The following is a 27909-nucleotide window of genomic DNA, read 5'->3' as shown; positions in this document are numbered from 1 at the left end:
CTTTCCTTTCCTTTCCTTTCCTTTCCTTTCCTTTCCTTCCCTTCCCTTCCCTTTCCTTTCCTTTTCTCTTCTTTTCCTTCCTTCCTTCCTTCCTTCCTTCCTTCCTTCCTTCTTTATTTTAATCATACATACACAGAGTATTTTTGATTACTTAAAACACAAAATATACAGTCACATTCACAGACTATTACAGGTTTGAGTATTCCTTATCCAAAATGGTTGGGTCTAAAATGTTGATGTATCTTTGATTTTTAATTATTGAATATGTGAATATATATTGAGATACCTTGGAGAAGGAACCCAAGTCTAAACATTGAATTCTTTTATATTGTGTGTATACCTTATACACGTACTCTTATGATAATTTTGTACATTTTTTCAATGCTTTTACATTTTGAATGTAACCACAGTAGGTCAAGTATGGAATTTTCTCTTTGTGGAAAAGATTAACTTTTGGAGCATCTGGGATTTTGTATATTTGGATTATGGATGTTCAACCTGAACTTGATATAATTCTTTTTGAAATTATGATTTTAGATGTTTAAAAATGCATTTGTATATATTGTTACTGACATTCACATTTTTCATTTCCTATATTAAAATTTAAATTTAAACTTAGATTTAAAATTTAATATAGAAAATATTACATTTAATATAGGAAATATTAAACTTAATAAGAGAAAAATATTTTACATATCAGAACATCCTTTTATTGTGTCTCTATCATAACTTTACAATTTATTTAATATTTTCTAAACCATTAAGCTTTCTTTCTACCTACTCCCTTCCCACCAATTTAAATATTTTGCTTGTATCTTCATTGAAAGTATCTTTTTATTTACCAGTAGGCTTGTATCTGTATAAATTTATACATTGTTTATCTCTATATATAATATATCTTTTATTTTCATGTATACTTCTTGGTTTATGTATATATTTTATTTATATGTGCATATGTATATATATATATATATATATATATATATATTAGTAATTAGCTTCCTAAATTTTAGCGACAGAGTATGCATTTATAAAGCTAAGGAAGTTCGTAGTTCTTAGTTGAAGGCATCTTAGAGTCATCTTCAGTCAGATTTTTCGAGTGGCTCCTGCTGTTGTGTACAGCTCTCTTATCTTAAATGAGCCAGTCAGTACAATGAGTAATGATACTGCTGGCAAAGGCTGACTTTATTTGGATGAAACTTTTTTCAGGGAGTCATGATATCATGACTGACAAATCAAATGTATTTCTCATTGTGAGCAACCTTGCTGCGGGGTGTCACAGACATGGCAGGAGGGGAATAGGAAACATCAGTGTGGCGACCAACCATTGTGACTAAAGCAACCTCCTCTCTGTTATCATACTAGCCTCCAGTTCCTAGCTGAGGGATTGCAGCCTTCTGATTTCTGCAGATATATTCTAATGTGCATGATTTGCTTCTGTGTGGTTTGTTCTTAGTTTGTTTCTGAGTATTATCTTTGAGGCCCTAAATTTGCTTTTGTGCTCTATGAGGGTATATAATTAAGGAAATAAAGACAAGCTTCAGTCTCTTCATTTTGTTCACATTGCTTTTTATTAGCTATTTTCCCTGATGCACACCACAATAATATCTGGACTTTCCCCCATATCTCCCAGTTTCTGATCCCATGGTCAGAAATGTAAATCTTCTTAGTTACAGGTTTACTTTTTTTTTTTTTTTTTGCAGCTCTTTGGAAGTAGCATTAATGGAAAGTTCAGTTTGCTTCTATAAATGAAGCATAGGCACTCTGCTTATGAACTTAATTTTATTCATATGTTTAGTGGTCTACTGATGTTGTTAACATCTTAGTCTTCTCATAGACTTAATAATATAGAGTCCCTTTGTAGATTATTAGATGTCATACAGAAATATTATTCAGTTTATATGGTTATATCTTAATTCTATTGTACTTGTTATATTTTTGTGTTGTAGAAAAGTATCTATTATAGATTATGTTTTTACCAGTTTCATAATAATAACTTTATCTTTCATCCCTTTCCCAAGAGGATGTCGACCTCTTTCAGAGAGGAGATTATTATTATGTACTGAATTAAAAAGCTGTAGTTCATTAAATGCTTTAAAGAAATATCAATAATTGTAGAAATACAGAAAGCATTTAAAAATAACTCATCCAAAGAAGTATAAAAATCCTCAAAGCCTATATAAGGTAAATTTTATTTCATGGTGTAAAAAATTGGTATGAGTTCATGTTAAAGAATATATTAATATATACCCTCTGATATAAATATTTACATATATATTAAGATTATATAAATTTTAATGAAAATATTCTAACTATAATTTATTACTATAAAGATACTGTTCTGTGAGACCCAAATACTAAATATATAATACAAAGAGAAATATCATGGGGTCCTATGCTGGCTGGTTTTATGTCAACTTGACACAAGGAGAGTTATCTAAGAGAAAGGAATCTTAACTGAGAAAATGCCTCCATAAGATATAGCTATAAGGCAATTTTTAAATTAGTGTTTGATGGGGAAGGGTCTGTGCGTGGGGTCATTCCTGGACTGGTAGGCCTGGGTTCTATAAGAAAGCTGACTGAGCAAGCCATGGGAAGCAAGCCAGTAGTCAGCTCCTGTCTCTAGAATCCTGCTCTGTGTTCCTGTCCTGACTTCCTTCAATGATAAGCAGTACTGTGGAAGTATCAACCAAATAAGCCCTTTCTTCCCTCATTTCCTTTGATCCTGGTGTTTCATCACAGCAACAGTAACTCTAAGACAAGTTTGTATTAGCATAGTGGGATGTGGCTGTGATTATGTTTTAGGGAGAATTGTGGAAGGACTTTAGGAGCTTTGGGCTAGAAATGCCATTGAGTGTTGAGAGCTCAGTGAGCTGTTCTGTAGGAGCTTGGAAGATAAGAATGTTGAGAGCAGTGCAGAAGATGGAGGCCTGGCTTGTGAAGTTTCAGAAGAAAGATTAAAGACTCCTTTCAGCTGTTTGCTATTTTGAATTAAGATTCTGTCAAACTGGTCAGCTGGGGCTGAATAATTAACAAGAGACCAGTACCACTGAAGTGAAACCTTTTTGTGACTTTGACAGTTGATGCTGGTTAGCTGGACCTGAGAGATTAAGTGAGATTAAGAAGAGATCAGCATCACTGAGGTCAACTCTGAAAAATGTTTCCTGAGAGCACAAAGAAGTTGTGTTCCAGAGGCAGCCGAGGGTGTACCTCATGCTGGCAGCCTAACTTGGTAGTGTAGGAGTCACCCAGGTGGTACTGGTTTTGAAGTCATGAAGGGGTCATGGAGAGCAGCTGAGGTTGGGCATTGTGAGAGGCCATGGAAGGCCATTGGTGAAGGTCCAGCCTCAGTGGCAGTTGAAGGCCCAGGACTAAAGGGGTCATGCAGAAAAGCTGAGGCTTGGTACCATGAAGAGAGCCTATGAGAAGCTATCGGTGAAAGTGCCCAGCATTTTGGAGATGCCAGTACCATGGATGACCACCAAGAACAGCAGTAGCAGTGGAGCAGGGCCAGCCAGATCCTAGAAGACAGGCTGTGCACTGCAGAGGGTGGAGCTGGAGAAGTGACCCAACCCTCTGGAGGAGCTCAGAAGACTGTGAGTGGATCCCAGAGAGTGGCGAGCTGGAGTTTGATTTTGCTTTGATTTGATTGTGATTGTGCCCTGGTTCTTCCCCCCTTGAAATGAGAAAGTACTTAATTAATTTATTTTTAAAAATTTTATTGGAGCCCACAGTTGACAGACCTTGAATTTTAAAAGACTTTGGATTTTAATGGGACTAAAATTTTAATGTTTGAATTTGTAAAGGGTATGGAACTTTTAATGTTTTTTTTTTTTTTTTTTTTTTTTACATTTTTAATGTGAGAACTTGGGGACAAATAAGAAAGGAAGGATTGTGGCTTAATAATGATGTGTTTGTGTATCAAGCTGATAAGAAGTCAGCTGGGTTGGCTAGTCTTTTGACAACTCCACACAAGCTAGAATTATTTGAAAGGAGGGAGAAGCTCAATTGGGAAAATGCCTCCATAAGATCCAACTGTAAGGCATTTTCTTAATTAGTATTGGAGAAAGGCCTGGGCTATTGTGGGTGGGGTTGTCCCTTGGCTGGAAGTTCTGAGTTAAGTAAGAAAGCAGCCTGAGCAAGCCACAGGAAGCAAGCCAGTAAGTCACACACACACACACACACACACACACACACACACACACACACACACCCATGGCCTCTGCATCAGCTCCTGCCTCCAGGATCCTGCTCTGTTTGAGTTCCTGTCCTAACTTCCTTTGATGATGAACAGTGCTGCAGAAACGTAAGCCAAATACACCCTTTTCTCCACAAATTTCTTTGATCATGGTGTTTCACTATAGCAATACCATGCTTCTTCCAGATAACTATTAGAGAACACATATGACTCGAGGGTAGTTTTAGGTGACATTTTAGTTGGTTAAAAGTTCTGCCATATTTAAGATGATCTTTAAATATCAGTGAAATAATGTATGTTAGTTATATGTGGTACTTAGTTATCTGTACATTTATTTTCTCCTACATTCAAAGGTAGGATACATGGTATTGTGTTTGAGATAGAATTAATTTGAAATTAGTGGAATAGCATGAAATAATTTTAGTATTATTTTTATAGCTATATATAATTCAAGGTGAAGAAATATTTTCTAGTGGGAGATATTTTACATCACAGGTAAAGCTTTTTAGACTATAATCAGCAGGTCAAATTATAAAATATGTAATTTTAAGGAATCATACATAATTTTTAGATACAAAAAATAAAAGGATAACCTTACCTGTATATTTGATTAATGAAACTGAGTTTGGTATTGGTTTCTTTGTGAAGTTATATGATATTTATGTGAATAGTAGAAACAAAAACTTTAAATTCTATTTTCCTGAATGAAATGAAAAAAAATACCCGTTAATAGTTACAATGATGCTGTCCTAGTTTGCTTTTAGCTGCTGTGCTAAATGACAAAAAGCAACTTGGGGAGAAATCAGGACAGGAACTCCAGCAGTTCAGTAACTTGCAGCAGAAACCCTGGAGGAATACTGTTGGCTGGTTTTCCCCCTCTGGCTCATGGTCAGCCAGCTTTCTTATACATCCGGCCACCAAGGGTGGACACTGCTTATAGTTTTTGGGTCCTCCTACATTTATTAGCAATCAAGAAACACGCCACAGGCTTGCCACAGGTGGGTTTGATAGAGGCAGTTCTTCAGTTGAGGCCCTTCCACCCATGTGACTCTAGTTTGTATCCAGTTGATAATAAAATCTGACCATTATGGGTGGTATATTATTCCTCTCTAGTAGCAAATGGATATGTCTGAACAAGTCATCCTGTAGTAAGCCACTTGCCTCCTCAATTTAGCTTTCTTAAACTTAAGTACTATAATTTCCCTTCTTTTTCCTAGGTTATATAAACGCATATCTATCCAAGCAATGTTAAGTCCAAGATATATTGACTCTGCTATCTTAGTAGTAAAGCCACATACTTTGTCTTCTTCTACCATAGGGCGCTTTGGTCAGTGCGAGTTCAGATGACACGCTTCATTTGTGGAATCTGAGACAGAAAAGGCCGGCCATTCTCCATTCTCTTAAGTTTAACAGAGAACGGTAAGATCATTTGTACAGAATAACTGTTGTGTAGGACAGAATTGGTTCTTGAGCAAGTTTAGTAAAAGAAAAGACTTTTTCTTTATTCATCTATGCTGTTGTTAGTTTTTTCATAGAAAATGCATGATTGAGACAGATTTCAGACACATATGAAAATGTGAAATACCTAAACCTTTTGTTCTCTAAGCTATCAAACATCACTTCAGCAGTCATCTTTCCTTTACCCTGGGCTATGGCAATGAAAACTCAGCCCTAAGATTCAAAAATTAAGTAAAAATAATTTTATTTTATTTCACATCAGATATCTCCTATATTCCAACCCTTACCCTCTTATCTAAATACCTTTTAACAGTAGAATACTGAACAAAAGTTTTGGAGTCTAAAATATGTCAGTTCTAATTAAACACTGAATTTTAGCATTGCCCAAGATGGTAATTTGATCAACATTTAGTTTGCCTCATTTTAGAATGGTGATAGCCAGGGGTTTATCTGAATGCAAATGGCAGAAGCTATTTTATTTGTGATAAATTTTATTATAATTCACTGTTTCCTAAACCTAGATATATGCACATCTTAATGAACAGCCATCAGTGATCACATGAACAGTGAGGTGTGTACCTTCACTATGTAGAATAGTCTATCATAACTTGGGAAGCAACCAGACATTTTAAAGTATATGGGAAAGCACATCATAGGAAAACTTGTGACTAATAAGAAGAGAAACCTTTGAGAAGTAAATTTGTATAGACCGACAAACACCATCCAAACCAAGATAAACACGGGAGGGAAGCAGTTTTCACCTAAAGCCCAACAGGGTTATTCTTTTCTTTTTTGTTGCCTGATAATTGTTAATAAGGATTCACTGCTATTTTGGCAGATTTTAATGATGTATACATGTCTTTATAAATATGACAAAATAAAATGGTAGCTATATAGAGTATACTCATTATACTTTCAGTAATTTTAATCTCATGTGCATAATATGTGAAGTTAAATCATTAACTGTAAATATTATGAATAAAGTTCGTAAGTATTATATCTCATTACTTTAGGAATTGCCGTCTTTATAGCTAGTATTTTTCACTGGGGAGAGTTAACAGTTAGGAATTACTAGGTTAGCCAGGGCTTTTCTCTAAATTAGGCTGATTTCTTTCTACTTTATTTGTAGCGTTGTTGTTTGCATATACTGTAAAAGAACAATGGGCCAGGCAGTAAGCAGTGTATGGTGTGCTATCTTATTTTAAATGTAAAATAAGTAATATAGTAAAAAACTTAAAGACTTTTAAAAATGTAAGATCAGTTCAGAGGTGCTACACTGTTATTGCACTAAGAACATCACCTACTTGGGTTGCTATGGTGGTAATCTCTATCTACTCATACAATTTCTTTGAGGGGGAGCTAGGAGATGACTCAGTTGGTAAGTTGCACAGCAAGCATGAGGACCTCAGTTTGGATCCTTGACATTTTTGCCTAAGGTGGGCACGAGTGGGGCTGGACAGACAGGTCACTGGAGCTCATTGGACAGCCAGCCTAGCCAAGCCTGTGACTTCCCAGGATCAATGAGAGTGAGTGCATCTCAAGAAAAAAAAAATGAAATAAAAACAAAAAACTACTGTGAACAAGGAAGAAACATGCTGAGAACTCTGACTTGAACACACACACACATGCATCCATGTACACACACACACACACATACACACACACAAGGTTTTATTTTCTTTTTCTTTTTCAATTCTTTGAGTAAATTGGCCACTTTTGTATTGATAGAAAAAATGCATTGTTTGGGTTTTGTTTCTCCCTTACTATTCAAATGTTAAAATATTATGGTCCCCTTCATGACTCTCCTAAGAGAAAGAAATAGTGATGGTAATTTTATTATCTCAGTTGAAGTGGGTTAATTGGTAGCAATATAAGGAAGAAGCTGACAGGCTTAGTGCACGTTTACATCCTAGGAACTCTAAAAAAATCGTTTTGTTATAAAATGACTTAAAATTTTTAATTTTTAAATTTTATATGTATGGGTGTTTGGTTTGCATAACTGTCTGTACACTACATGTATGCCTGGTGCCAATGGAGGCTAGAAGAGGGTGTCAGGTCCCCTTAGAGTTGGAGTTTTATAGACAGTTGTAAGCCACTAACTATACAGGCATTGGAAATCAAACCTAGGTCCTCTGGAAGAGCAGCCAGTGCTCTTAACCTTTGAGTCATCTCTCCAGCCTCACCCTGTTTTAATACTTAATATATATATATATATATATATATATATATATATATATATCCTCTCCATATAGATAGGCTTAGTATGTACTAGATTATATATGTCATATATATATATATATATGACTTGAAATACAGTTTATATCTACTGATCTTGGGTTTCTTTCAAATACATTTTGGACTGAGACATGNATATATATATATATATATATATATATATATATATATATATATATATATCATGTATGTATATAGTATTAGTATGTATTGAAATATATATGTCATATATATATATATATATGACTTGAAATACAGTTTATATCTACTGATCTTGGGTTTCTTTCAAATACATTTTGGACTGAGACATGAAAAAGTTACTCTTGATGTGGTTAATGTGAGCTGAGTAATGAATAAAAGATTCTCATCTTAGTCATACTGACAGTCCTTGCCATCACTGATCATAAGGTTTTGTAATGTTAGAGAAAGCACAGAGTATTTTACGTGCTTGTAGATGAAATTCAATATTTAAACTGATTTATAAACCCTTAGATTATTAGAACCTATTATGTCAGTTCACATTTTCTGTCCATAGTGTTCTGTTTGTTAATTTAGCTAAAATATTTCTAAGGAGTATTAACTAAGCAAAGGGAAGGGGTATTTTGCTAACAACTCTATAATTTGAAAAAAATCTAAAAACTTGATCGCTTTACCTGGACAATTTGAAATGTTTTTATTTTTAAAATTTCTTAACTAATATGTTTAGTTGAGTCAATGTTCAAATTATACAAGTTTACATATACTAATGAATAGTTTTCTGTCTCCTACATGGATTAATAAGTTCCTAGGCCACATATATTATAGTTTTGTTTGTCCCATGCCATCTCTCAAGCTTTCCTATCCACACTGTATCCTTTTGTCTCCAGTATTTTCCTTTTCTATTTTGTTCTTTTGCCTTTTCCACTGTTCTCTATTAAAATTTCCCCAAGTCACATAGTCCCATTTTTAGTGTCCTGGCCTTTACCTATATTTATTTCTCATATTCAACAATTTGATGCTAGGATTCACATATAAGAGAACATATATGTGGAGGCTTTGCTTCTCTCTGCGTCAATTCCTAATGTTACCATCCTCTCCTGTAACCAAGTTCCAGCATCCTCCTCCATTACCAGTGGCTTTCAGAATCAGACTGGTTCTACTGCGGAGTTTAACTTCTTGGAGTGAAGCTTAATGAGGTTGGCTGCTTATCCAGCAATGTAGACAGCTGTTACTAGATTAGTCAGCTTCTAGTGTGCAAACCAATTTAGTAGATCCCTTTAACACACAAACATCCATGTGGTGTGTGTGTGTGTGTGTGTGTTCTGTTCCCTTAGAGAACCCTAGTTAACACACACAGCTCTCAGAACATCTCACTGGAGACCCCACAAGCACAGCATCCACTTTCAGTCTTATTATGTTGTTGGCGACATTTAGGTATTTTGCTAGTTGATGGAGGGCCTTGGCTTCTTACCAGGTGCTAGTTAAGTTATATTCTGTTTGCCTGAGAGGCTGTTGTGTGAGAGACTTTTCTTGGCGAGACACAGCACACATACATCTACTCAACCTAGATAGAAAAACCATGACAGACCAAACTAACAATTGCACCAAAATCCAACTTGCTGAACCAATCAGTTGTTAACTGGAGTTACTGGAATTGAAGAATAGGTTACTTATAGGAAAAGATGATCCAAAAGCAGCTGACCCACAACAAAACCCACCACAGGACAGCATAGAGGATGACTAGATGAAAGTTGCATTCCTCCGCTCTAGGAAGAATGTACAAGCAGTTCAACAGGTCCAGGAGACTTCTCTCTGTAGCTACACCGATGGACTCTTTTCTCCCAACATCCATTTCCTCTTCCATAAGCTTTTGTTTTTGTTTTCTGTTTATACAACTCTGAGCCTTGGAAGTTTCTGCTTTCCACAAAAGTGTGAAATTTGTTTTTATCCTGAGTTTAATGTGCCTCCCCCCCGGAGGAAGTGTTTTAATTTAGAGGAAATTGATGTATGACAATGACACCCTTATCAGGTCAACCCACTGCAGGGCAACTTTCTTCTCAAAACCAGGAAGATAACGAGAGAGTCTTTCCAGAAGATAAAGACCATAGTCATATATAACAATCATGGACATGATATTCCATGACCATTGCCATATTTTGTTGATTAAAATCAAGTTACCAGGTGTTCTGTACACTCAGGGGTAAGAATACTAGGAAAATCATGGAATATGACCTCTATAGATCTTGTATGTGTGTGCGTGTGTGTATGTGTGTATGAAAGAAACTATGTGTTTCATGTGACTGTATGTGCCATAGTCCATAAGTGGGAGACAGAGGACAACTTGCCAGACTCAGGTTTCTTTCTATATGTTCTGGATATGAAAGTCTGGTTGGTCCTGAGATGTGGTGACAATCATCTTATATGCACTGAGCCATCCTGCCAGCCTACCTCCATAAACTTTCTATATAATCTTGAGATATAATGGCATTATAATGTGTTTGTGCTGCTAGGTTATCTGATATTTTGATCTTTGTTTCTTATAATTGTATAGATGCTTCTTGACTTTACTCACACTTGTCAAACATTAAATTATCATTGTTGAAAAAGTATTAAATATGCTTAACCTATGAAGCATCAGAATAGTAAGTCAATACACTTGAAAGTATCAATTATTTGCCATCACAAATATTTGGTTATATATTCTATTCTATATTTCTACAAGAAATATAAACAATATCATTTTTCTATACTCTAAAAGGGCTCGATCTTATTGAATAGAAATGTAATTATTTTTGTATATGCCTATTTTCCAGCCATTAGTCCTTGGTGAGGAAATGCTTATTCATGTCTTATCATATTCTAGCTAGATATTGTTTGTGCATGTTCTTTTTATGTTCTACAGGTATATTATCAGTCATGTTATTTGTGAATATTTTCCTCTACATTGAAGTCTTTCACGAGCAAAAATGTCTAGTCATCACACAATTCAATTATTATTTCATTTAGGCTTTTTAAGTTTCTTTACTTTCGAAGGTAATTATTTTCCTATTCAAAAAGGTTTTTATACTTTTACACTTAAGTTTATATTTCACTTAGTTGTTTTTGTTTCACACATGGGTTATAGATTAAAATTTATTTTAAAACTATGAATGCCTAGTCTCTTCACTATTTGTTGGAAAGACCATTCTTTCTCTATATAATTTCTGTTTCTACTTTACCAAAATTCAACTAGATAGATTGTCTGGATCAATTTCTGGAACTCTCATTTCATTTCCTTGATGTATCGTATCCCAGTGCTGATGAAATCCTTTGATTACTGTCTATCCATCTAGAAAGCTTTAAAATTAAGCTTAGTGTTTGTTCCTAATGTTTTTTTTTCTTTTCCTTTTTTTCTGAATTTGGTTTAGATTTGCTTCCTTTTAATAAAGTTTGGAACATTTTAAGTTTAATGCTGGGGATTTAGTAGGAATTGGACTGCATTAGTTTAGGAAGCATTGGCATCCTTGCCATTTTTGAGTCTTATAATTGGTTCACACAATATGTCTCTCACTTTGTTTAGATCTTTTAAAAAATTCTTCAATCAGTGCTTTGTAATTTTGGTCCTATCCATGTTATGACATCCCTATAAATAAGAATATAAATCATGAATGGTACTTAAGTATTTTATGTGGGACTCTGGAGAGATGGCCTGGTGGTCAATAGTGGTTGCTGTTCTTTCAGAGGACCCCGGGTCAGTGTCCAACACCCAGAACTCAGAACTTTAATATCAGTTTGGAAAGATCTGACACCCTTTTTAATGATCTTTACAGGCATTGCATACATGTGGCATATAGACACACATGCAGACAAAACACCTGCATGTATAAAATGAATAAATCTTAATATAAAAATTATTTTTGTATATATCCACTGCTACCATATAGAATAGAATAGAATTAAGTTTCAAATGGTGTTTTCTAAATATACATTTTGCTAAATGTTTTAAATTCTGACGGCTGTATGTACTATGTAGGACCTATTGATAGGACGAGGACTGTGCTCCAAATAGTCTGTACTTGGTTAAATGCTCTGCTCTCACCATCTGGATTCTCTATCTTACCTTTGAACTTGAGTTCTTTATATGGCTCTAATGGAACTAGTAGCATCTATGAACAGAGACAACACATCCTCTGCTATTCCTGGACACACCATTCTCACTAGTACCTTTTCAGTGTTTATCATCTATCTTCCAAAAATTAAACTTGTGTTTGGGGACCAGTGCGTGGAAATATCCATGACTTGTTAAATGTTCTGCTTTCACTGTCTTAGAAATTTTAAAATAATTTTATCTTTGCATTTCACTTTTGCAAGCCTAGTATAACACATTCATAAACAGAGGACTGATAGGTAATTCTGTGTTTTGCTGTTTTTCACATATAGTGTTCTAATATCTGTGATTCTAAGATAATCATGGTATTTTTCTTTTCTCTGTTTATTTTTGAAGTTCTTTTTATTCACTTTACATCCCACTCACTGCCCTTCTCCTTGTGGGGTACCCTCCCACAATTCTTTCCCCTTCCCCTTCTCCTCTGAGTAAGTGGAGGTCCACTCTGGGTATCCTCTCACCCTGGCACTTCAAGTCTCTGTGGGCTAGGCACATCCTCTCCCACTGAGGCCAGACAAGGCAGACTAGCTGTATGAACATATCCCACAGACAGGTGACAGCTTTTGGGATAGCCCCTGCTCCAGTTGTTTAGGACCCACATGAAGACCAAGATGTACATCTGATACATATGTGGGGGGAGGCCTAGGTCCAGCCCATGTATGCTTTTTTTGTTGGTGGTTCAGTGTCTGAGAGCCCTAAGGGTACAGGGTAGTTGACTCTGTTGGTCTTCCTATGTAATTCCTATCTCTTTTGGAGCTGCAATCCTTCCCCCTATTCTTCTATAAGAGTCCCCAAGCTCTATCCACTTTTTGGCTGTGGGTCTCTGCATCCTTCTGAGTCAGCTGTTATTTGAGGCCTACCATAGGACAGCCATGCTGTGCTTCTGTCTGCAAACTTAACACAATATCGTTAATAGTGTCAGGGATTGATACTTGCCCAAGGGATGGGTCTAAAGTTGGGCCGGTTATTGTTTGGTCATTCCCTTGTCTCTGCTCCATCCTCCATACCTGCATTTCTTCACTTGATCTTAGCCAAAAGGCCGAGAAGCGATACCTGCATTTCTTGTAGACAGCATAAATTTGAGGTTGAAAGTTTTGTGGCTGGGTTGGTGTTCCTATTGCTCCACTGGGATTCCTACCTGGCTACAGGAAGTGGCCTCATCAGCTTCTATATCCTCATTGCTGTGAGTTAACCCTATTGATTCATGGGAGCCTCCCCTATCACAGGTCTCTTTCAAGTCCTTGAGATGCACCCCACCTCTCTACCCTGGTCAATTACAGATTTCCATTCATTTTCATGGCCATCTGGCCATCTCTCCTGTCTCTCCCCATACCTGATCTTGAATCCTCCCCATTCCCTCCCCATCCCTTTCCCACACATTTCCCTCCCTCTCTCTGCCTCCTATGACTATTTTATTCCTGTTTATTTTTCAATAAACAGGAAGGCAATGTATCAGATCTGTAATAGAGGAAGCAGACAGCCCTGAAGGACCTGTGTTAGCAAGCTTTATGTCAGTTTGACCCAAGCTAGAATAATTTAGAAAGGACTCTCAATAGAGAAAAATGCCTCCTTAAGATCAGGCTGAAGGCAGGCACACAGTGCATTTTCTTAATTAGTGATTGATGTGGGAGGGAACAGCCCATTGTGGGTAGGGGCACCCCTGGGCATCTATTGCTGGATTCTATAAGAAAACAGGCTGAGCGAACCGTGAAGTACAAGCCAGTGAGCAGTACACATTCATGAACTCTGCACAAGTTCCTGCCTCCAAGTTCCTCTCTTGATTTCTTGTTCTGACTACCTGAATGATGAACTTATGATAAGTTATGTATATCATTTTTTTTTAAATTTGAAACTGCTGGTGTACAAACTGCAAATGAGTATTAATTTATTTTGAGACATAAAAATTTAATTTTTATTTAGAAAAATGAGAATGAAAAACCGAAAAGGAAACTACTGCTAAAAAAAAGTTTTATATTTTTTTACTCATTTACTTTGGTTTTGAACAAAGTGCTCTATAATTAGATTATGCTTTGGTCTTCCAGTTCATATGCCAGCCTTAGTTCTAGAAATTTCTATTGTAGGCTTCTTGGAATCTTGTACTTACACAATGGCTCAGCGGTTAAGAGTGTTGACTGTTCTTCCAGAGGTCCTGAGTTTAATTCCCAGCATCCATATGGTGACTCACAACCATCTGTAATGAGATCTGATGCCCTCTTCTGGTGTGTCTGAAGACAGCTACAGTGTACTCATATACATAAAATAAATAAGTCTTTAAAAAAAACATGCCTTCTGAAAATTGAGAAAAAATATATAAATTCAAATTATAAAACCATTACTATTAAATTATTTTTTTCTGTCTAACCTTATCAAACTGTCTAGGTTATGCATGGTACATGATAATGGCGAGAATAAGACACCTTGTTGTTTTCTGTCTTAGGTAAAAAAATTGATTTCACCTCTTTAGCATTGAGGGAGATATTAGTATGGGTTTTTTTTATCAAGTTGAGAAATGTTTTTATCAAGTTGAGAAATATATTACTAGTTTTTCTTTTTGAGTTTTAAAAATCAAGAATAACACATTGTGTTTGAATTCAAGCCTTACTTCCATGTAGATGCCACTTACATATTTACTCTAGTACATTTGAAATCACTTAGTGGTATAATTTTTTGCCTTAAATAAAAAATAACTTAGGATATCCTATGATATTTACTCATTTGAATTTAATTTGTTAGTATTCATCCTGATTCTCTAAATTGAGTACTTCCATCATTTTTTGTTTTGTTTAGCTTTTAGGCAGTTAGTTGGCTGTTAAGCATCTGACTTATTTGCGCATAGCATTTAGTAGTGTACTTTATCATAATATATTGCTTTTCACCAAATTTACTCAGGGAAGGCATTCCCCACAGTGGACTGGAACCTCCCATGTCAATCATTAATCAAGAAAATGACCACCGGCTTATTTATAAGCCAATTGATGGGGGGGGGGTCTCTACTGAGGTTCCTCTTTCCTAGATCATCCTAGGTTATGTCAAGTTAACAAAAACACTAAGCAGCATACTATTGGTCTTACTTAAAAACCAGGCCATTTTACTTTCTTTAAAATTGTTGAATTAGGGAAGGCTGAAAGAAGCTGAGGAAAAGGGTGACCCTGTAGGAGGATCAGCAGTCTCAATTAATCTGGACCCCTGAGCTCGCTCAAATACTGGACCACCAAACAAGCAGCATACACCAGCTGATATGAGGCCTCCAACACACATACAGCAGAGGACTTCCCAGTCAGTGTTCATTCAGAGATGATGCACCTAACCCTCAAGGGACTAGAGGCCCCAGGGAGTTTAGAGGTCAGGTGTGGTTGGGGGTGGGGACATCCACATGGAGGGGGTAGGGTGGGGGGTGGGGGGCGGGGAGGAGGTATAGGATGTGGAACAATAGGAGGGTGGACAGGGCGGGGAATAAAATATGGAGTAAAAAATAATAAAAAAAGATAAAACAAAAAAATAAAAATAAAATTTTTATTTGAAATTCTGTATTGCCTCATGCATATGTATACTCTTTGTACTTTCTTTGTTCTTGATTTTCCATAGCTCCTTTTTCATCAGTCCTTTCAGCCACTCTTTTGAGATTGGTAGTGGTTTGTTTTGCTTTGTTTTTTTTAAGATTCATTTTCTCTTTGTATGTGAGTGTATGTACACTTGTATGAGTTTATATGCATCATGTGTGTGCAGGTGCCTAAAGAGGCTAATAATGGGTGCCAGATTCCCTCAATACTCCATGTAAGGTGGTGTGAGACACCCGATGGGAACTAAACCTGGGTCCTCTGCAAGAGCAGTCAGTGGTCTTAACCACAAAGCCATCTCTCCAGCCCCAAATAGGCATTTTGATACCAAATCCTTAATTTCGTTTTGCTTGATAAAGCCACAATTTCCCCTTTGTTCATGAGAAATTCATTTTGCTGGTATTGGATTTTGTTTTAGGATCTTGACTACCATCCTGCTTCTTTCCATTTTCCGTGGTTTTTGATGAGGAATCGGCTGTTGTCATCGTCGTCTGCCCTCATCCTCGTAGAGTGATGATGTGGTTTTCTCCTGCTGCTTTCAAAGCTTCCCTTTACCTCACCCCTCTCCTCTCCTTCCCTCCCCATCCTCTCTCTCCTCTCAATTCCCTTCCCTAACTTTTCCTTCCCACTTCTTGCTCCCTTCCATTTCTCTTGTCCCCATTTTTCATTCTTTTTTCCCCATCTCCCTTTTGCCCTCTCTCCTCGCCTTCCTTCCTCCCTCAGTCCTCGCTCTATTGGGGTAGTCAGCTGTTTGACTAAGATTTCCCTTGGTCTTATTTCACTGAGGTATTCTGTTTGGTGTAGTCCAGTTTCTTGTATCCGTTGGTTTACATCTTTTTCCAAATTAGGTGAATTTTTGTAAATTATTTCTTTGAGTGTTCATTTTAGATTCATTATTTTCAGTCTTGTCCATTTGTACTCTTAAGTGGTGTTTTCCTATTTCTTAGTATAATGGATGCTTTTAAATTTTATTTATTTATTTATTCTTCTCTCATATATTACATCCTGACCACGGTTCCCCACCCTTCTCTCTTCCTCTCCTAGTCCCTCCCCTGCATTTCCCTTCTACCCTCCCCCATCTACTCCTCCATATCTCTTCAGAGAAGGCCAGGCCCCCTATAAATGTCAAGCAAACATGGCATGTCAAGTTGTAGTAGTACTAAGCACCTCCCCCCATATTAAGGCTGGACAAGGCAACCCAGTAGAGGGAAAAGGGTCCCAAAAGCAGACAAAGGAATCAGAGACAGCCCCTGCTCTCATTGTTAAAAGTTCCACAAGAAGACCAAGCTACATAGCTGTTAACATATATGCAGAGTCTAGGTCAGGATCCCTGGTTGTTGGTTCAGTCTCTGTGAGCTCCTGTGAGTCCAGATTCTGTGGGCTTGTTTGTGATATTCTTGACATAGATTCAAAAATAGTCAATAAAATATTTACAAACCAAATCCAAGAACACATCAAAAAGATAATCCACATGATCAAGTAGTCTTCATCCCAGAGATGCAAGGATTCTTCAACTTATGAAAAATAACTGGCAATGTAACCCACCATATAAATAAACTGAAAGAAGAAAACTTCATGATCATCTCATTAGATGTTGACAAAGCCTTTGATGAATGATTGTTTTTAATGTAAACCTAGATACTTAGGTATTGTGTTATAAAATTCTTCTGAAGTATTAAGTAAACTTGAGTGGGTTTTTACATTTATCTGGCTNATATCTGAGGTAAAGAAAAGCACTTAGTATTGCTAGAAGTACTTTGTTTTCTGTGGTAGAGTGCACTATGCCTTCACCCTCACCACTATTATATAGGACCACTTGACTACTGTCNTGATTCTCTCATCTACAAGNCAANATAGTCAAGAAATTTAGGTGAAGTTACAAATCATTGCTTCTATTTTATAGCACAAACATGAACTTAAGTCTTGTGTACTACCTCTGCCAAAAAAATCTCCATGTTTTCCCTGGTAGAGCCAAAGAAAACTAATTTGTTTATTTGTAAAAAGCCTTTAAAAGGAAGGCATACTAATTGTCTGAAGAGTTGTATAAGTAGAAATATTGTCAATTTGTTGTTTGTACTAATAGTCTTGATGTAAACATTTTAGTTTTCTTTCACGGGAATATAATACATACCCAAGATGCTAAGAGATTTTGTTTCTCCCACCACCACCCTTTTTCTCCCCTTCTCTTCTCTTTTTCCACCTTTCTCTTTCCCTAAAGACCATAGAATCTCTGTATCACCTCTTTTTAAATATAATGTCTAAAAATATTTTTAAAAGATTTATTTATTATTATATGTAAGTACACTGTAGCTGCCTTCAGACACCCCAGAAGAGGTCATCAGATCTCATTACGGATGGTTGTGAGCCACCATGTGGTTACTGGGATTTGAACTCAGGACCTTTGGAAGAGCAGTCAGTGCTCTTTACCGCTGAGACATCTCTCCAACCCCCAGTCTAAAAATATTTTATCAGTTATTTTTCTCATGCCCATGACAAAACATCTGGAATAAAGCAACTTATGGAAGGAAGGGTTTATTTCGACTTTGGATTTGAAGGTTCAGTCCATCATAGCGGGGAAAGCATGGCAGCAGGAGCATGAGAGAGCTGGTCTTTTGTTTCCATAGTCAAGAAACAGAGATAAATGCTGGTGCTTAGCTTTCTTTCTTTCTTTCTTTCTTTTTTTTCTTTCTTCCTTTTGATTCAGTCTGGGACCCCAGCCCATGGAATGATGCCACCCACCTTCAGGGTAGGTCTTTCCTCCTTAGTTAAACCTCTCTGGAGACGCCGTCATCAACACTTCCAGAGGCATATTGTCTGGATGAGTTAAATCCAGTTAAGCTAACTGTGAAGATGAAGGCTAGCTCATAAATTCAATCCATTTTAGAAGAACTAGTCCTCTGAAACTTTATTAATTCTAGCTTGAATTTGAGTTTGTTTTGTAACTTCCTTATATGCTATTCCCAACTGTGTTTTCTCTAGCTATAGAAGATGTGCAGTATCTTTTCTAAAAGAAAATTGTTCAAACAGTTAATAACATTGTTCCTTGCTTTGATAGCACTACTAACCCTAGCATACCTGCATGCTCTGATTTTCAAGTGTTCTTCTAATCCAGGAACCATTTCCTAGATGTAAACTCTAGTTGATCAATAATGTTTAAACATATAGCATGTAAATTTATAAGTAAATGGAAATATCTCATAATACATGGGCAGCATGAGTGAATATATAATAACTAATGTGTAATTTTGATTATAGGGTGGAATTATTGATTTTTACTGATCTTAAGGGCCAGCAAAACTCATTTTTTTAAAAAATTTGAGCCTTTGTTAAACCAACTTTCCATTACTATATATGTACTAGTTGATGCTTTTTAGAACTAAAATTCAGAATATCCTTAATATAATATTTATTATATAAATGTTCACTCCATGGTATCCACATGTATAATTATATGCCAACTGCGTAATTAAACATCTTGATATCTTTCTCACAGTAGACAATAAAATGATCAACTGAAACTTTTCTCCTTCTGATAACTGCTTTTACTTATATGATGTAATGAATTAGCAATTTTTAAATTTGAGTAAGAAACCACAGAGAATGTAATCCTTAGTGAGTATTATATAAAATCCTCACCTTATAACTGTCCTCTGTCAATGAAATGAAAAGTTACAGATCATTAGGCTACTAATTGTTTTAAGAACAGATAAAAATCAACTAACAGAGCTTAACATGATAACCAAACTCTATAACTCAAACTTCAAGACGCTAGGCAGGAAGATTGTTGTGAGTTTGAGGCCAACCTTGGTTATATTTAGAATCCATATTTCAAATGACCTAAAGAAGAAAAAAAAATCAAGTAATAGTTTGTAAACCATTGTAATTAAAAATGCAATGAGGAAGTAAGTTTAGGTATTTAGGATAGGATGTGTATCTGATTTTATTTTATTTGTATATATGAAATAAAATAATACAACTATCATTTGGTTTTTTAAAATATTTTCTTAAATTTTAAGTTTCCAACCCCCCCCCCCAAAAAAAAAGCCGGGCAGTGGTGGCGCACGTCTTTAATCCCAGCACTTGGGAGGCAGAGGCAGGCAGATTTCTGAGTTTGAGGCCAGCTTGGTCTACAAAGTGAGTTCCAGGACAGCCAGGGATACACAGAGAAACCCTGTCTTGAAAAACTAAAAAAAAAAAAAAATTAAGTCTTCAAAGGGGTACAGATACACTGTATAAATTTTTAGTCTCCAACATCTAGATAGGTACATTTTAAATATAAAGTGTTTATTCTGTTAATTAATCTTATATGTTCTAATCATTATTTCTAGTGTATTTTTGGCAATGTAAATTGAGAATGCATATTACATGAAATATTTTGATCATATGTATTTCTTGCTTGTTCCAAGTAATAATATATTGAAAAATAGCATAAATATGCTATGGTTTCCATAAAAAGTTAACCATTTAAGGAAAAGTTTCTGTTATAATTTCAGCAAATTTGTATGAAACTACAAAGCCAAATAAAAATAGAAAAATTAATGTTTAGATTCCATGTAGTGGCATGGATAGCTACTGTGGTCCATGCCTCATTCTAGGCAAAAGACTATGTTGCTGTAGCATAGTTCTGCTTTTTAATGTGTGTGCTGTCTGTGGCTATTTTTGTACTACTGTATAAAAGTTGAGAAGCTGTAAGACAAACTGAGTGGTATTTAAAGCTCAAAATATTTGCTGTTTTTTAGTACTTCACAGAACAAGTTTACTGTCTCTAATTGGTTAAGTTACCTAAGAGTTGCAGAAATTTAATTTAGTTTGTGTAATGTTAGACAGTTCCCCAAGTAATAAGTGATTGAGTGAGGTTTTTATTGACACGTTGACTGATAGTTCATTAAGACTATGAATGAAATTTAATTGAATATTAATTCATTTTTAATTTGGTCTTTTGTATAATAGTTCTAGATGGTATAGTTTATTTTAAATCACGAGGTTGTTTTACTTAAGGGACATTTTCTATTTTATTTTCTTTTATGGGTTAAATGTTCCATTAAAGTTTCTGCCTATCGGCATGTGGCGCATGAGACTACAGGACTCACAGGGATGCTAGCTCCTCCCTTGCTGACTTGTTTTTACAATTCTTGTCATTTTCTTTCTTAGTATTCTTCTTCCTCCTCCCCTTCTCTTCGTAATTTCATTTTTAACTAGTTTTAGGGAAACACATAGCCACATCCCTTCTATCATAACAGTAATTTAAGCTCCTATCCTGAAACTTGAAGAGTAAGAAGTAATGAACCACAGAAAAATGCCTCTTCCCTTCTGTTTGGTAGATTGTCTGATACAACTTGCCTTGTAAAGTCTGAGCATGGCTAAGACTCACCTGGTATTTCATTCATAAAGTGCAATTTGTGGTTTAGAAAGTCTGAAGTGAAGCCTTAGTGTTCGGGTTTGAGATAAGTTTGTAGCTAGTGTTGCTGCTGCTGGTGAATGGACCTTTACTTAACAAGCAAAGTCTGATGCTTTTAAAATATGAAAAAAAAAATCAGTTTCTTAAACACCATCCATACCTAATGAATCACCATTTCTGTGGCTATAATCTTAGAACATGCACTAAAATTAGGTGTTTATTACCCTAAAGATTTAAAATATTGGCATAACTTAGTGGATGTGCATCAAGAGCATTCCCAAACAGCTTTAAAACAATACTAGTAGATACTATCTCCAAAATATTTGAAACCATCTCTGGTGTTTTGTTGTTTTTACATGCTGTTGATTATTCACTGTATCTAAGTTAGGTAGTACAATTATAAATATTATTTGTGAGGCTAAGATCTTAGTTGGATTAACAAAGTCATTCTGCCTGAAACTCAATAATTTACTAGCAGCTACATAAGAAATAGCTCCCAATAAGCTATATTAGAATTCTTTGCGAAGAAGACCTTCTAAGTCAAACTCTCCCAATGAATTCCTTTTGTTATTTATTTATTTATTTATTTATTTATTTATTTATTTATTTTTGAGACAGAGTCTCTCTACATAGTTAGGCTGGCTGGCCTCCAACTCATGAAGATCTACCTGCCTCTGTCTTCCAACTGCTATGATGAATAGCCTTCAACACTATGCCTGGGCCCACTGAATATCTTATAGAACAACTGCAATGATTTTCTTTTAAAAATACTTTTTTGCTTATGAGTTATGACAATGTTTCCTTTTAAAAATTATTTTTATTTACACCCCAAATGTTGCTCCCCTCCCAGTACCTTCTCCCAGAGTTCTTCACATCATCTTCCTCCCCTTTGCCTCTGAGAGGATGCTCCACACCTTACCCTACCCCACCCTGAGCATCCTGCTTCCTTGGGGCCTCAAGTCTCTACAGGATTAGGCACATTCTTTCTCACTGAGGCCAGACAAGTCATATGTGCCAGGGGCCTTGGAATAGCCCATGTATGCTCTTTGGTTGGCAGATTAGTCTCTGGGAGCTCCCAAGCATCTGAGTTAGTTAACACTGTTAGTCTTCCTATGGAATTGCCATCACCTTCAGCTCCTTCAATCCTTCCCCTAACTCTTCCATAGGGGTTCCCAACCTCAGATCAATGGTTGGCTGTAAGTATCTGCATCTGTCTCAGTCAGCTGCTGGTAGAGCCTCTCAGAGGGCAATCATGCTAGGCTTCTGTCTACAAACACAACATAACATCAATAATAGTGGCATTGTTTGATGCCCAACCATGGAATGGATCCCATGTTGAGCTGGTCACTAGATGGCCTTTCTTTCAGCTCTGCTCCATTTTTGTCCCTCCATATCCTTTAGACAGGAACAATTCTGGGTCAAGAATTTTGAAGATGGATGGGTGGCCCCATGTCTCAAATGGGAGCCATATCTGGAGGTATTCTCTTTAGGTTTCATCTCTCCCCTGTTGAGCATCTCCATTGGGTCCTGGGAATCTCTCATATCTTTGGTGTCTGGGACTTTCTAGAGGTTCCCCCCACCCCGCCCCAACCACAGTAGCCATATATTTCCATGCATTCTCCTGGCCCTCTGGGCTTCTCTCCTGTCTTACCCCATATTTGATTCTGCTCCCCTTTTCCCCTCCTCCTTCCCTCTCCCACTCCCTCCCTCTGCCTCCCATGATTATTTTCTTCCCCCTTCTAAGTGGAATTGAAGCATCCTTACTTGGGCCTTCCTTCTTGTTCAACTTATAGTTTGTGGGGTGTAAGATGGGTAACCTGTATTTTTGGCCTTTATCCACTTATCAGTGAGTACATACCATGCATGACCTTTTGGGTCTGTGTTACCTCACTCAGGATATTTTCTAGTTCCATCTATTTGCCTGCAAAATTCATGATGCCCTCATTTTTAATAGGTGAATAGTATATTCCATTGTATAAATAAACCACAGTTTCTATATATACCCATTCTTCAGTTGAGAGTCATCTAGGTTGCTTCCAGTTTCTGCTTATTATGAATAAGGCTGCTATAAGCATAGTGGAGCTTGTGTCCTTTGGTATAATGGACCATCTTTTGGGTATATGCCCAGGAGCATTATAGCTGGGTCTTCAGGTAGAATTATTTCCAGTTTTCTGAGGAACTGCCAGATTGATTTCTAGAGTGGTTGTACCAGCCTGCAATGGAGCTTTTTTCACATCCTCACCATCATCTGCTGTTACCTGAATTTTTTATCTTATTGGTGTAAGATGATTGGTGTAAGATGGAATCTCAGGGTCATTTTGATTTGCATTTCCCAGGTGACTAAGGATGTTGAACATTTCTCAATTATATCTTGGCCATTTGAGATTCCTCTGTTGAGAATGCTCTGTTTAGCTCTATATTCCCCCTCCCCTTTTTTGCAGTGTATCTGGTTTTGTGTTAAGGTTCTTGATCTACTTGGACTTGAACTTTGTGCAAGGTGATAAAAATGTATCAATTTGAATTTTTCTACATGCAGACTGCCAGTTAGACCAGCACCATTTGTTGAAGATGCTTTCTTTTTTCAACTGTATGGTTTTGGCTTCTTTTGTCAAAGATCAAGTGTCCATAGGTGCGTGGTTTTATTTCTGGGTCTTTGATTCTATTCCATTGATAGACCTGTCTATCCCTGTACCGTTACCATGTAGTTTTTAATCACTATTGCTCTACAGAACAGTTTGAGGTCATTCCTGCAGAAGTTCTTTTACTGTTTAGAATTTATCTTTTGGGTATATGCTCAGGAACATTATAGCTGGGTCTTCAGAAGAATAAACCTTCAATTGTTCTCTAATTACTCTGGCTAGAACTTCAAGTACCATATTGAATAGTTAGGGAGGGAGTTGGCAGCCTATGACAACGTTTCTTAAACAGAAGTCTGTGAACATGGTCTGGGTTGTGATTTCCAAGTAACCTTTACTTGAAATGTTTTTAATTTTATATTAAATTAATAATAACATTGTAAAGGATTTGGACAGGTTGTTCTGTCTAAAAATGCTGGTTATACAGGTTCACAAAGTTGGACTTGTATTTATAATTGTGTTAGTACCAAATAGGATTATTTTGTTATAGATTAATAACACATCAGGAGGGTACTATTTATGCGTTAGACATTTTGTAACACACAATTACCTCAGGGATCAAAGGGGTAAAGATTGATTTGGGCTCATGGTTTCAGATGTTTCATCCCAGGGCCAGCTGTTTGCAGCATGGTGAGGAAGTACATCATGGCATAACAATGTAGAAGAGCAAAGCAATACATCCCTTAGAAGCCAGGAAACAGAGAGTGCATGCCAGAAAACAGGGTTTTTTTTCTCGTCTCCCTTTTTATTTTGTCCAGAACACCATATATAGGACAGCTTCAATGACTTTCAGGGCAGGTACTTCCTCAGTAGTTAATAACATCAGGACCAGAGATACCTAAAAGGTATTTATTGCTCAGCACTATTTAAAAAGAATCCAACAACTACAAAAATCATAAAAATATCTATTCATGGCAAATAGTTGTAAAATAAGACATGGTATACTATGAGGCAGAGTTTAAAGTAGTTAAGGAGAAAAATACAAAGAATCTATACACCAATCTGAAAGGAACCTACCACCAAACCCATACCCATTTTGTCAATGTCACATAAATTACAAAACATTCTACATTGAGTCCTAAGGATCAAGAAGAATTTTTGAAAGTATGTACATTATTTAAGTTTTAAAATTACATATCTTGTATATTGACCTTTAATAATATAATTAAAATGGAACTTTTACTTCCTTAATTTTTGTAGACATTAACATACTTGCTTTAGTTTTCTTTCTTGTCAACTTGTTTTTTATCTCTCATTACATATGTATAAGATGATAAGGATGCTGTGTGTTATAATACAAGATTTATAACAACTCATTCAGTGAAGGTGGAATAGATGAGTGTATGGAAAGCTAGAAATGTCTTAAATGTTTTGTGATATTCAAAGTGAATAGGGAAACAACATTTTACAATTACTTATGTATCAGGCTGTGGTAGTCAAAATAGTTACAAATGAAGACTTAATGAATAAAAAATTAAGTTCTGTGAGGTTATCAATTATTATGATTATCAAGTGTACGGAACAAGTAAAATCATATCCTTTTCCATATCAGTAAATCACAAAGTTCTATTCAGATAAAGTTTGAAAATCTTTTAATTAATTAATTAATTTATACTCCATATTTTATTCCCCCAACCTGTCCACCCTCCTACTGTTCCACATCCCATACCTCCCATGACCCCCTGTCTCTATGTGTATGTCCCCACCCCCACCCCACCTGACCTCTAAACTCCCTGGGACCTCCAGTCTCTAGAGAGTTAAGTGCATCATCTCTGAATGAACACAGACCCAGCAGTCCTCTACTGTATGTGTGTTGGGGGCCTCAAATCAGCTGGTGTATGCTGCCTGTTTGGTGGTCCAGTGTTTGAGAGATGTCAGGGGTCCAGATTAATTAAGACTGCTGGTCCTCCTACAGGATCACCCTTCTCCTCAGCTTCTTTCAGCCTTCCCTAATTCACCATCAGGGGTCAGCTGCTTCTGCCCATTGGTTGGGTGCAAATATCTGCATCGGACTCTTTTTGCTGCTTATTGGGTCTTCCATAGTGTGATCATGCTAGGTCCCTTTTTATGAGCGCTCTTTGGGTGGGAAAAAAAAGCATCTTCAATAAATGGTGCTGGTCTAACTGGCTGTCTGTATGTAGAAAAATGAAAATAGACCCATATTTGTCACCTTGTACAAAGCTTAAGTTCAAGTGGATCAAGGGCGTCAACGTAATACCAGATACACTGAAGAGAAAGTGGAAAAGAGCCTTGAACTCATTGGCACAGGGGGAAATTTCTTAAACAGAACACTATTGGCTCATGCTCTAAGATCAAGAATTGATAAATGGGACTTCATGAAACTGGAAAGCTTCTGTAAGGCAGAGGACATAGTCAATAGGACAAATCAGCAACCTATAGATTGGGGAAAAACTTCACTTACCCCACATCCAATAGAGATGGGGTTATTAAGAATGAGGACATCCTGAATTTTGCAGGCAAGTGGATGGAACTAGAAAATATCCTGAGTGAGGTAACTCAGACCTAAAAGGACATGCATGGTGTATACTCACTAATAAGTGGATATTAGCCAAAAGGAAAAAAAAAGTACAGAATACCCAAGATACAGTCCACAGAACTCAAAAAGGTCACTAAGCTGAAGTGCCCAAGTGAGGGGAGCCTGATCTGGTACTGGGTAANGGAAAAGGACTGAAGCCCTGAGGGCCAGCAGAAAGAGTAGAAACAGGTAACCTCAGGAGACAGGAGGTTAGGGGACCCTCCAGAATGCACTAGAGACCTGGGAGGTGNNAGACTCTCAAGACTCAAAGGGAGGGACTTTAGATGAAATGCCTGACAGTAGGGAGAGGGAACTTTTATATAGAGTCCACCTCCAGCAGGAAGACATCAAAAGAGGCCTTCCCACAATCACAACTCTGACCAAAAATTGTTCCTGTCTGAAAGAATTACAGGGAAGGAAATGGAGAGAAGCCTGAGGAAAAGAAGGTCCAGTGACTGACCCAATGTGGGATTCAGCTCAAGGGGAGGTCCCAAGTCCTGACACTATTACTGAGGCTAAAGTTTGAAAATCTTAAATGGTTATTCTAATGTTGGACAACAGTTCAATGATGGATATTAGATGGGACCTCTGTCAGTTTCTCTTAACCACCATTAAAGAGTTAGTTCACAGGCTAGTTCTAGTTCTGACAGATTTTCTTCCTGTCTTCTTTCTGTTCTATAAGGTCTGTTTACATTGGCANTCCACCTCCTGTCTCAGGTTTCATCACTGAACCTGGCAGTTCTCAGATTTTACGTTAACTGAGGTTGAGATCACTATGTCATATTGAAGTTTTCTCATGTTTGAGGCTCTTAGATTGTTTTCTCTCTCTCTTCCTGTGATTCAGATATGGTGATTGTATTTCTTCTTTAAAATGAGTTCCTATTTATATACAAGATTAAATAGAAAATTGATCATTCATTGCCTAGAAACATGGTCATCAAGTTATTTCCCGTGTAATATTAGTAACTATCCCTTGGAGACAGCTATTCTAGACTTCAATTCTTAATTAAAGATTCCCAGTATCATGTAGGTTACTCATTAATTAGAAAAATCAATTTACTTTGCAGTTCCTTATGTAACAGCAAGTTTCTAGTGTTTTTAATGTGATATGAGTGACGCTTTCTACAGGATAGATAACATTTGGTTCAGAGATAACATTTTGGTTCTATAAAGGGATCTGATGCCCTCTCCTGGCCTGCAGATGTATATACAGACAGAGCATTCATACATTTAAAGAGAGTATCCAGAAGAGCACAATGAATTCAAATTAGAGAGACTAATTACAATGTTAATAGATGAGTCACTGAATTTCTTATTTCATATGCAGTAGTCCTGATGGCTCTAGATATTGAACAGGTCTCAGAGCTGTCCAGAAAACCCATTATGAAGATGAGGATAGAATGCTGAAACTCAAGGAAGTCTTGCTATGGTGGCACATTTCTGTGATTCCAGCACTCCTATGCTAAGATGGGAGGTAGAGAACAAAAGAAGGAAAAATAAGGATAACTAGCCTGAAGTATGCAGCACTACGGCAAGTAAGAGAAATGCTGCCTTACATAAGGTGGGAAGAGGAGACCAGTACCCGCGATTGTCCTCTAACCTCTACATCTGCGCATGTGCGCACGTACACACACACACACACACACACACACACACACACACACACACACAGAATAAAGTGATTCTCTGATCTTAACAGTTTTCCCCCAATACATAATGCCAAGCATCTGAACAAAGTACAGATAACTACTACTTCTCCACGAACTCT

At 36.7% G+C, this 27909-nt stretch overlaps 1 protein-coding gene across 1 annotated transcript in view; it reads left to right on the top strand.

Moving 5' to 3' along the window:
• The window catches only part of Stxbp5l (syntaxin binding protein 5 like), a 290875-nt gene that overhangs the window by 54150 nt on the left and 208816 nt on the right, over positions 1 to 27909 (top strand). The window contains exons 5-6 of the mRNA XM_021209026.2: positions 5517 to 5617; positions 6786 to 6828. Of these exons, the coding sequence (XP_021064685.1) occupies positions 5517 to 5617; positions 6786 to 6828 (144 nt within the window). The remainder of the gene's footprint in view (positions 1 to 5516; positions 5618 to 6785; positions 6829 to 27909) is intronic.

Source organism: Mus pahari, chromosome 12, assembly GCF_900095145.1.
Source record: "Mus pahari chromosome 12, PAHARI_EIJ_v1.1, whole genome shotgun sequence".
Classification (NCBI taxonomy): Eukaryota; Metazoa; Chordata; class Mammalia; order Rodentia; family Muridae; genus Mus; species Mus pahari.
The sequence above is the reverse complement of the archived record's forward strand: the minus strand, read 5'-3'. Positions and strand labels throughout refer to the sequence as shown.